The 12,076-nt window shown below is 42.8% G+C and overlaps 1 protein-coding gene across 1 annotated transcript in view; it reads right to left on the bottom strand.

Annotated features, from left to right (window-relative positions):
* Positions 1–10,662, bottom strand: part of CDS1 (CDP-diacylglycerol synthase 1) — a 66,681-nt gene extending 56,019 nt beyond the window's left edge. The window contains exon 1 of the mRNA XM_037529071.1: positions 10,309–10,662. Coding sequence (XP_037384968.1) covers positions 10,309–10,428 — 120 coding nt within the window. The 5' untranslated portion in view covers positions 10,429–10,662. The remainder of the gene's footprint in view (positions 1–10,308) is intronic.
* Between the last annotated feature and the right edge of the window lie 1,414 nt (positions 10,663–12,076).

Genomic DNA, 12,076 nt, shown 5'->3' with positions numbered 1-12,076 from the left:
ATCTCCTCTTACTCTTCAGCAAATGCCCTGTGCACACTACCCTGCCAAATTCAGGTTCCACAGAACTGAGCTTCCTATAGTCCCCAGAATGAAAAAAGTCTTAATGTCTCAACCTTGCAGTTTCTAAAAGCCTTCTTTCTCAAGACTGGTTTTGTTGTCTGGCATTTAATTATCCATAAGGTCTCATATCCATAGCTTAGATTATCACTTTCAAAAATTTTTCTTAAGCAAAATAATTGTAATATCACAATGCAAGGTAGAATTAAAACAACAGCTGTAGTTATCCTGGGGCAGTTTTTTAGCCTGGACTATCCAGGTGGGTTTAATATAATCACAAGGGTCCTTACAAGTGAAGAAGACCAGGGCATCAGAGAGGTGATGACAGTAGAGGGTTAACAGATGCTGACTTTGAAGACAAAGGAAGAGACCACAAGCCAAACTACAGAAGGCAGGGAAGATCCCCCTAAAGTTTCCAGAAGCAACACAGCCTAGCCAGCATCTTGAATTTAGCCCAGTGAAACCTATTTTAGACTGTAACATAGTACATTCATGGTGAATTGTGACAGCAGCTTTAGAAAAATCAATTCAGAGCTCTTCAGCCCTGTTTGTGCAGCCTTCCTCTACCACAGGTCACGTGACACACATTTGGTTTCATGCCCACCCATGATGGCCCAGTCTGCAACCAAGAGCTCCATGAGTACCTGTTGGATAAATGAGAAGGAGCATTCATCTTTATATCCCCACTTGGAATCAGGCCAGTTCACCCAATCTGCAACACTAAAGTTTTTGCTATTTTTTGCCAATCCTAAAATGCCATTTACAATACTTAAATCTTAAGATTTTCATAATTTTCTGGTTTATCCTGATCTTTCCCAAGTGGCACTCCATTTCATTATATATTAAACTCATACTATGTCTTAAAGTTTTATGTATGTTAGTGTTAAATTCCAAATTAGGAACAAAGCTCCCTAAAGGAAACATCCAGGAGGAAGTGAGTTTTATTCAAACATGCAATATTGCTGTCATCATAAATTTACATTTTACATGTGATCTTATCAGTGCTGGGCTCTGGCATTTCACTTCTTCAGGGCTAAGAGAAATAATGGCAGAAAAGTTCTTCTACGTTGTCTCCATTTAGAGGGAAACATAATTATACGACATAAGGACAGTTAACCTGTCTTAGATATTTTTCTGTACTGTTTAAACCTCAGTTGGATCTTGGGTAGGGCTGAAGAGGGAAGAAGGATGAAGGAGTGAAACCTGATAGCCATTTTGTTGGTAAAAATTAGGAAATTTTGAATATGAGTGATTTATTGATAAGGAATTTCTACTAATTTTTTTATGTATGACAAAGGTATTAAAGGAGAACGCCTTTAAGAGATATATGCTTTTGGGGGGTGGGGGGCGGGAGGGAAGGATTGGGGTCAGAATGGGGCGTTTGCAATTGTATGGGGGAATATAAAAATAAAATTTATTATTAAAAAAAAAAAAAGAGATATATGCCTTCACTAGAGGTGAAAGGCCATGAAGTCTACAGATTGTTTTCAAATGGTTCACCCACAAAGTATTTGTATATACATATATTGTAGGATAAAGCAATTTGGTAAAAATCAATTGTTAAATCTAAGCAGTGAATGATAATCATTATATGATTATTTTAGCTTTTCTATGTTATTAAACATTTTTATAATACAAGGGTAGAGAAACAAACATATTATAAAGCTATCAAGAGAATGAAATGCTAAATATAAAATTCAAGCTATAATCACTTCTGAGAAAAAGATGCCTAGGTATTCCTTGTATCATCACCCTTTTCATAGATAACATATTTAGTAATAGTCATATAAAATTAGTATTAATACTACCAGATGCAGAATTCCACCAGGCACCAACTACATTGTGGCATCCCAGTTATTCAAAGTCCCAAGCAAGAAACAGTTCAAGTACGAACCTAAGTGGGTAAAAAATTAAGAACCAAAACTTTGAAAGAGACTGACTCTAATTTTGCTTTCCAGACCTGGTTTTTTGTACACCAAGGTAAAATGTTAAGCTCTTGATGGGTTTAATAAATATTTGCTGCCCCATAGCACACTGTTATCAAACAACCTGCTTGGAATAGGAAGGTGGCAGAGTCCAATCTCACTGCCAAGGTGTTGGGTCCCACCTGGGCCAGCCAGACAATAAAGTCAAATTTGCTTCATCAGCCTTACATAAAACTCTTAAATAACTGGCCATGGTCCTGGCAAATAAAAAGACTAGCAAGCACAGCTAGGAAGCAGAAAAGTAATACTGCTTTTCTAGCCACCAAGTTTGCAAAATGTAGTTTTAAATTTCCACAGGAATAAGCTCCACACTGTACTGAATTTTACATTTAAAAGGAAGTCTAAATCTTGGTAGTTGTTACAAAGTCTTAGACAAACATTCAAATCCCTAACATGAAAAATAACTTTGACCTCTCCATGTGGATAAGAAAACAAGTAAACATTTAGAAAGGCAACTAAACTTGGCATGACCTTAGAAATGTTCAAAAACCAATTGGTCATTAATGATATTAGTTCTCCTTATTTGCAGTTACTTAAAAATGTGACATCATTCTTAATACATTAGGTAATGAGACATCTAACTAAATGAATCAAAGAGGAAACTGCTAAAAAATAAAAAGATAATAATAACTTCTACTCAATTATAAAATAAGCAGAATACGAGACAGTTTTGTTTGATCTACGTTCAAGTACCTGAAATCAGAGAATTAAACGTTTTCAGTTCAAAGTTTCTAGCCAAATTCAGAAAGGCCAAATTAGTTAAAAATCACACAAAGTAGTAACATTGAAAAATGTATGTAAATATGTTAATTTTATAAATTTAGAACCACATAACTAATTTTTCCTTTACTTTCTTTTTAGTTAGAAAATTTAGAGTAAATCTCAGTTTAAAATATGGTGTGACCTTGTGAGACAACCTAGGTAAAAGAAATTTTGAACCTGTAGGATGAGTTGCCTCATGTCCTGTTTAAACAGGTGGACTAAATCATGGGCTGGTGATCTCTGTGGAAACAATTTTACCCACCACACTGACCATACAATTTTCTAGAGGGAGAAGGCTGAGACCCTGTGTGTGAAGTGGTATGTTATTCCTCCGCACAGGCCAGGGCATAGCTCAACCCAGAACAAGTTATCACCTGCTCTCCTCCTGCCCACCTTGTGGGCCTACCCTTCAAATATCTCCTCCTACTGCCCATTGTGGAGCCAGGCTAACTTGTCCTTTCCAGCACAGTTTCCCTCATATGTGAGTCTCCAAGAAAGCCTTGTTTGGTTCGGCTAGCGTTCTCTGTCAAATTGTCTCCTTAGCAGCCAAAGGACCCACTCTTTTGGGCTGGGGCCTGTAACATGTGGGACAAGCATTTAGATCTTCAAACCTTACTTTTCTCAAGTGTAAACAAAGATTATTTCTCTACTCCATATTTGTTAAGAGATTCACATTGATGTTGTGTATCAAGTGTAAATTTTGTAAACTGTAAATTTATTTTACACTAACAAATTATCTTTTTTCCATGCAATTAAAGTCCACAATCCAAGACAGTACAATCTACAATTAGATGCTGAGCAACAGACACACCCCTGGTCTCACCCCTTTTCTCAAAGGTACAAACAGCCACAAAAATGTGCCATTCAGTTAGAACCTCAAATTAAATAGGCACTTACTAAAGGCATTTACTGAATGTTCAGCATTTGCTGAACACACAGAACCAAGCCAAACCTCAGGAAATATGTCAGTAAATTCTTCAATGACCTATTTTCCTTATACTGAATAAAGACCTCTATCTTTTTTTTTTTTTTAAGATTTATTTATTCATGCATACTAGAACCTGGGTACAGGCCAGATTTGCGGGAGGGTGAGAGGATTCACCAGAGACAAAGCGGGGAACAGAACAAGCAGACTGACGAAATACACTGCTGAGGGGAGCAGCAGGCGAGACCGGGTCTGCCGCGCCATGTGGGTATCTCCCCCACAGGCCGGAATGGGACCGCACTGCAGAGGATGAGCTCAACTGCCTGCACCACCAAGGAGGGGACCTCTATCTTTTGAAAGAGACATCCCCAAACACAGAAACACACAATGCCTCTGAATTTAACTGTGCCATCCAAGAAGAAACATGTTAAAGTTTGCTTTACAAAAATGCATATAAATATATGGAGAACAACCACAATGCATATGCATATGTAATCTTTCTCTTTAGGAGATAACTTTCCAGAGAGCTACTTTAAATTGTCCCATTTTTCCCTGGTGTATTGATGATGGACAAAATTTTGCCTGCATGGAAAAGTCCCCTGAAGCACACACATCCAAATCATGACACAGCTGATGGCTTCCTATGGTAAAATTCCCATAATAGTAATAAGTTGTTTAAAATGAAAATCATCAACATTAAGTTAAAAAACTCAGGTGATAACACTTAGAAACCCAATGTTTTAAAGATGTGAGAATGAAACTACAGCCCTTAGGCCACAAAGCTTAAGATCTATATTACCATGACTTCAGAATTCCACTGTCCTCACTAGCATAACTATGCTATTCTTGAAGCCTTGCTAGAATTGTGTCCATCTTTAGAACTTCTGAAAAACATATCAACTCTTCAGTAGGAAGGATCAACAAGCTCCTTCCTAAACCAGCCTCAAAACCCTTGCTTGGCTATTGCCACCAATCCCAACCTGTGATACTGTCATTCCTTTATGCAATTTTAATCAAGTCCCTGCAATGAAAGAACCACCAAGCCTAAATTTATAATTCTTAATAAAATCCAAGCTTGCCTTTTACCCTTCAAGGCTACCAAAGCTCTGTCCTGGTGGTGTTCTAGCTCACTGTAGGAAGTCATAAGCTCATCTGAGTGATAACTCAATTGGCTGGGGTGGTGATATTTGAGGAACCTGCATTAAGAAAATGTTGTTGAATAAAATGAATATCCTGCAAATGACAAAGATTCATGAAAAATCATTTAGGTGGTGGACCTCCCCGGTGGCGCAGCAGTTGAGTGCTGGGTTGCAAAGCTGCCCGCAGCCTCTGCAGCACCAGTTCGATCCCTGCCACCGGACGAGGATCCCACATGGCGCGCAGACCTCTCCTGCTGCCCACTGCTCCCCTCAGCAGTCCACTTCGTCCATCAGCCTGTTCTGCTCTCCACTCTGGCTCTGGTGAATTCTCTCACCCTCCTGTACCCCAGTGCTTGCATAAATAAATAAATAAATCTTTAAAAAAAAATCGTTTAGGTGGTAATACTGGATAACAACTGATTAACAATCAGGGAGTATCAATCAACCTAGATGGCATGGTAGAAGCCCCATAATGTTAATAGCTTGTTAGATGAAAAAAAAAAAAAGAAAAAGAAAATGTCCATTACACGTACAGGTGACACCAAGACCAGTCATATGAAGTGTGCCACAACTAAGAATGGGCAGAAACAAAAGTTCCAAAGCTTAAAGTTTATTTTTAAAATGTTGGAATATTTGTGAAAGAAGCCGTACACATCTCAAACAGGGAGGACAGAAGTTAATTGACCTTCAGATCCACAAACCAAATTCTGTATCGAAGAAGCCAGCCCACATATGAGCACAACAGGCCTCTTCTCTGAAAGCACACCCTTCCTGTGTGCTCCCCTTTACTGGCCACTGCTTCAACATGTACCCCTGTCATCTCTCCCACTCTGGTCTCAGCTTTCGCTTCCAATTGCTCTATCCTTCTCATCCACCCAGAAGGCCAAGTAGCCCTCTGTGTGCATCAGAGTGCTTCCTGGCCCATGCTGATATGTGCTCAGCCACCTCACTGACTTGCTAATTCTTTTGGCATCCTTGATTTGGCAATTCCAGGCCTAAATAACCATGTCTTTCTTCTCAGTTTTTAAATAATGGATATTCCTAAGATGGATAGTCATTAGGCAGAGCAAGTAAAATAAGACATAAAAATACCCCATAACTCTAAATCACTCCACAAGCAGCAACCACTCTGACTCTTACTGCTATTGAGTTAGGAATTATGCTAATTTAGTACACAAAAAATTTGTGTTGTTTTAGTTCAACTGAATCCTCGAGTTTGATCATTAATTCTATTGATTGCCTCTTAGTTATTTCATATAACACACCCATAAAGACACTTCAAATGTGTCCCAGAGGAGTTCTAGCTACAGCTTTGCTATGTATCATTTTGGGGGAATAACTACCACACTCTAGCAGTGTTTTTTTTATTTTATATATTAAGTTGAACTAAATGGTTTATAAGATCCCTTGAAGCTCTACAGGCCTGACTGCCTACATTACTGAAAAAATTGAAAGCATCAGTCATTTTGATCTCCCCTCTTATGCTTTTCAAAATGTTTCTGTATGTATCCTCCATTCTTTCTTCTTTTCCTTTAGAGACCCAATCATCTGTTTTTTCCACACCATGCTGGCTTTCTTTATTTTATGATCTGCCATCCTTGTCAGTATTGTCACTCTCACTTGATTTCTTTCATACAAATACATATCTCCCTCTTATGAAAAAGAAAATCTTCCTTTAATCCTTCAATCCTCTCTCACTGCTCTTCAGTATTCCCTCTCACTGGCGCTTCCTAACAATAACTACAAATATTCTCACTATATGCCTTATGTTTTTCAACCTAAAACACGGCTTCTACTTAGCTGTTTTGCTAAACACAGTGTTCCATAGATACCTCACCTTCATCCCAAAATACTCTTGGTGACATTCTGTAAGAAATTCCTCCTTCTGGGCCTCCCCGGTGGCGCAGAGGTTGAGCGCTGGGCTGTGAGGCTGCCTGCAGCCTCTGCAGCACCGGTTAGATCCCCAGCCACCAGCGAGGGTCCCACATGGTGGGCGGACCTCTCCTGCAGCGCCCGCTACTCCCCTCAGCAGTGTATTTCATCGGTTTGCCTGTTTTGTTCCCCGCTCTGGCTCTGGTGAATTCTCTCACCCTCCCGTGCTTCTGACTGTACCCAGTGCTTGTATAAATAAATAAATAAATAAATAAATAAATAAATAAATAAATAAATAAATAAATAAATAAATCTTTTAAAAAAGAAATTCCTTCTTCTGTAGTTGCCAGAATCCTCATTATCTTGGCTCTTTCCCTGTATCTCCTTCCTTACTCTAAAGATGGGTGCCTCCCAAGGCTCTGTCTTTAGTCCTTTCTCCTCCATACTAATCAGAAGTTGACATCTCCAGCCCTGACATGTCCATCACCACTTTGAACCTCCTCTCTTTTTTAGAGGAGGTTTTTTTTTTTAAACCTCTTTTAAACCTCTTTTTTTTTAAACCTATCTAACCCAACTCAGGAGTAACCCATGCTTATTCCTAACCTGCAAAACTGCCCAATATCTTTTTCTTCTTTACAAAATCTCTTAAATTGTGAATCAAAATGTATCTCTCAGGCAGGATTTTCTTTTCTTAGTCATATTCTGATTATCCCAGTTTAGGATATATCATCATTATCTAAAATATGCATCCTCTTTTTCAACCCCTACTTCCTCACCCCTACCAGACTTACATGCAAGCTCTCACCACTTCATGTTAATAGCATTTGCAGTGTGTACCCATATGATTTCTGGCAGATCACCCTAGCTTCCAACATTTTCTCCATATGGCTGCTAGAGTAACAGGCTCATGTCTCTGCAAAAATTTTTCAATGGTTTCCAGAGTTCATAGAATAAAGTCTAACCTCCTTCACAAGTTTCTCAAACTGCCAACCTCAACTCCCAATTGTGCACAGATTATGCTGCAGGGTTATCAAACTAAATTCAGTTCCCTGTACCTAGAGCACTGACTCAAGTGTGCCCTTTGCCTGGGATGCCAGTTCCAACACAAGTCCACCTTGTGAGGCCTCCAACATCTTTAAGTTCCAAATTCACCCCTCACTCCCTCTTCAAAGCTTTTCCTGTGGTCTCCTTATAGAGTCCAAATATGCCCTCTGTGTTACCATGAGTCTTATTCCAATTTTCAATAAATCTAACTCATATGTCTCCTGCAGATTTCCTTGAGGGGGTGGTAGGTAGTGTTTCCTTTCAAGTACTTCTCCACTTTTCACAATTGAGAACATTCCCCTGCAGGTAAAAAAAAGCACTTTTTTACCCACTAATTCTCTGGAGCAGAGCCTTCTCTCAGCATAGTCTCCAGATTCTGAACAGTGAGAATGTCATGTTAATAATAGCACTATTAAAAGACAATAAAATGACATGGGAGTGTACTACAATAACACAATATAACATACTTTCTCTGCTTCTTTCATTAATTTCCCAAGAGTTTTGCCTTTACTACAACTTTATCAGAGAAGGCACCAAATATTAACCAGCTTCCAATTTATAAACTGATTTTAAAATAGCCCTTGACCTGGAAATAGAGGTACATTCAAATATACACCCTGATAAGAAAGGACAGAGAATAGAGTTCACTGTCTCCGAGCTTGCCAAATTAAGAATTCCTTATAACAAACTCTAAATGTAAAGCAATTTTTAGCTCATCCTTCTTAGCAACACAGGTTACATGTAGCAATGTCTACTCTCTGAAAACAAAATCCAGCTGGGCATGTATTAATGAAAACCAACAGTGCAATGTTTATAAATAAATAGCCAGTGAGTTAACCCATCACAGAGAGCTAGAGACAGCAGTTCTAATGAGTCAAATCAAACCACAGAAGTACTATCCATTTTAAATAGATGAACTTGCTATGAAATTAAATTTAAGTTATTTTATGTGTGGCTTCCTGACTGTTTTCTCTTGCGAAAAGCCTGTTAGTTTCTTCTAGTTGAAGAACTCAACATGAAGAAGCTGATGTTTCCTTGAGTCTAAACTATATCAGTGCTAAAACAAAAGAAATCCCAACCCAATTAATTCTATTTTTGGTCTAGTTTCCAAGGCAGCTTTCACAAAGACTATTCTCAGCCCACTGTTTCTAGCTTTATAACATCAACCACGGCTAGCTGGAAGCTGTTATATTTTGTGTGATTCCTGACACATATGTTCTATCACAGACTTTCATTTTATTCCACCCACTCTCAGAGGTAGGAAAAAAAGGATCTTGTTATTCCATTGATTTTAAAATTTCAGTCCTAAAATCACTGTTGAATTTATTATTTTGTGATATTCTGTGGTATGTTCCTACCAGGGTTTTGTAGTTTGGATTATATCAATTTCACCAACATCAAGTTCTAGGTGGAGCCCTTCCCAAATCAGAACTGCCAAGGAGTCTCAGCAAGAGTATAAATCGGAAGAAAAGCAATCAGAAAACAGGTCCTAGTTCTAAACTGCCACTGACTTGACCTTGGGCAGTCCACTGCACTTCTGCAATTCAGCTTGTGATACCTGTTACCAAAACAAAATGTTTCCAGGAACAGCTTAAGTGTTTTGAGTGTCTACATAAAAAGGAATTTTATCAACCTGCCTTATAAAACAAACTTTTCTCTGGCCCGATTTCTTAACAACCCCCTCCCCCCCCCCAAGAGGTCATAAAACCGCATTAAAAAAAATCCTCCTTGCACCACAATTACCACCAAATTAACGCAAACTCGGACTCTTTCTAGCTTTAAATACAATAGTGGCATAGATAGCATCAACCAGTTCTTACATGTGAAGCAAGGGTAATTTACAAAAAGGGAGTTTAAAGTCTTGATGAATTAACGTCTCAGGCTAAATGAAATCTACTGGTAGACAGAAGAACTGCACTGTCTGCCAAGGACTCAAAAGAAACTGGAGAATTACAGTGTGTCACGTGTATGATTCTCTCAAGCCTCCAAAATCTATTACACTGAAAAAGGACAGAGGAAACGAAAGTGCTGATGGGGGAGCGCAGAAGCCAAGCCTCCAGCGTCAGGATCCAATGACAAGTTAGAGCCGAAGGTGCCTGTCTTAAGTTCTAGTCCTTACTAACTTTGTTCCTCTGCGGAGAAGAGGTGTGAGGTGGCAGCTACTAGAAAACTGCAGCTCCTAGCTTGGAGGGCAGGTTCCATTCTGATTCTAGCGTCGCCCCCAGGTCCGGGGAACAGGGACTGAAATCGGAAAAGCTATAAACTACAGTCAAACTCAATCATCCAGGTTTCCCCGCCAGCGTACAGCGACTGCAGGAATCCTGGGCAGACAGCATCACCACTGGGGTCCTGAATCGCGACCCCACTAGGGAAAGGAGGAAACAAAGCGAGTCGGGGAGGAGAGCGCAACAGGCAGCTCGCACCTTCACCTGACGTGCCGTGGGCCCCACCCTCGCTCCCAGGTGTCCCGGCCCAAACCAGCCCGGCGCGGGCGCGGCTGCGCGCCGCTCGCAGCTCCACTCACTTTGTCACTGGTGCTCTCGGTTTCGTGGTCGCCGCCCGCGCCCTCTCCTTCGCGGGGTGGCGGCGGAGCCGCCGCTCCCCCGGGGCTGGGGCAGCCTCCCCGGTGCCTCAGCTCCAACATCTCCGGCTCCCGCGCGGCCCTGGCGGTCTCCTGCAGCGCCCCGAAATCCGAGCTGCGCGCGGGGTCTCGCTGGCCGGCCGCCCTGCCGCCCCGCAGCCGTGCACTCCGTGTCCGCTGGAACCGCGACCACTAACACGCCCCCACCATGGAGGCGCCGCCGCCGCGCCGGATCACCCCCAAAACGGCATCAACGAGCGAGCGCTCGAGGCCGCCGCCAGCGAGCGCGGCGCCAGCGGAGGGGCGAAGGGCGAGCGCAGGGTCTGGCTCGGGGTGCGGGGCCAGCTCGGGGCGCCCGGCCCGAGCAGAGAGGGCGGAGACGCGGCGGAGCGCGGCCGCCGGTTGCCAGGTGCGCGTCTCCACGCAGAGGCCCAGGTGGGAGGAGAAGGGGCGGGGAGGGAAGGAGGAAGCGTGACCCGCCTTGGCGCGGCGCCGGCCGCCACCTCCCCGGCCCGGCCACTCCCCGCCCCGCCTTCGGCTCCGGGATCTGCAGGTCCGAGCGCCCCTCCCCCACACCTTTCTCGCGGCTCCTGCCTCCCGCAGCCAGGTCACGCGCCGCAGGCCCCGCCCCGCCCCGCCCCTCTGCGCTGCACTGCGGTTCCACGGCCCCGCCCCTCCGGGTGACGTCACGAGCCCGCCCCCCCCCGGCTCCGCCTCCGTCTCTGCGCGCCCCCAGGTGCGGGCTCCGAGCGAAGGTGAGAGAGGCCCGGGCTGGAGGGAAGGGGAGGAGCCCCGAGAGGGGCGGGAGCTTGTGCGGCGAACTTGGGAGTGAAGAGTGAGAACTTGTAGCCTCGCCCCCCAGGCGCTGGGCGGGCTGGAAGAACTACTCTGAGGCGCCTGGTAAATATTGACAGCGCTCGGCGCTACCCCTTCCAGTGACTCCACGAATCACCTTGACACACCGCGGCGTGTCGGAGGCAGAGAGGCGTCCAGAAGCAGAAACTTGTCTGGCCGGAAGGACTCGGGACATTCTAGTCTAGTGTCATCACCTTGAAAAGAGTAAATGTTTTTGTCTCACGGAACGTTCCGGAATGGGCTGGCCAGGTTTAGTCACAAACTCAAACTCTGAGAAACTGCAGTATCGAATACCCCAAAATTCACTGCCTAGAGTCCGAAGGGAGTCTGAGATGGGATGTGTGTATGGAGGGTGGGGGAGGTGGGGAGACGGGGTAGTAGTGGTGGTGCACTTCCAAACATTTAATCTCTGAACAGTCTACAGGTTGAGTTGCTAAAGATGGAACAGGAAGGGCACAAGGTCTGCCTTGGTTCCATTTCAAATCCTATCAGAGGGTGGTTAGCTTTCTTGACAAGTGTCTGCGACTTGGTTATTACTGGCAAGCTGAAAAATGGTGACTGGTAGGGGAGACAGGTGATCACAAACAGGACAACATTCAAGAAGGCACCTTTATAGAAAGAGATCAACAACAGAAACATCTCAAGGTCATTGCTGACACATTTAAAATCAATAAAGTTGTTCTGAAAATTTAATAACAAACAAGCAAAAAATCAACATAGGAAAAGCAGAGTACAAGAACATCTTTTTACTTCAGGAAACAAAGCTTTGGCTCAGTACCACATTTTCAAAAGGAGATAGAGAAATCGGTCAAACTTATGAGACAAGTAGCAAAAATGGTAAGAGATATGAAAATTC

This window comes from Talpa occidentalis, unplaced genomic scaffold, assembly GCF_014898055.3.
Source record: "Talpa occidentalis isolate TD23 unplaced genomic scaffold, MPIMG_talOcc4v2.1 talOcc4.6, whole genome shotgun sequence".
Lineage (NCBI taxonomy): Eukaryota > Metazoa > Chordata > Mammalia > Eulipotyphla > Talpidae > Talpa > Talpa occidentalis.
The sequence above is the reverse complement of the archived record's forward strand: the minus strand, read 5'-3'. Positions and strand labels throughout refer to the sequence as shown.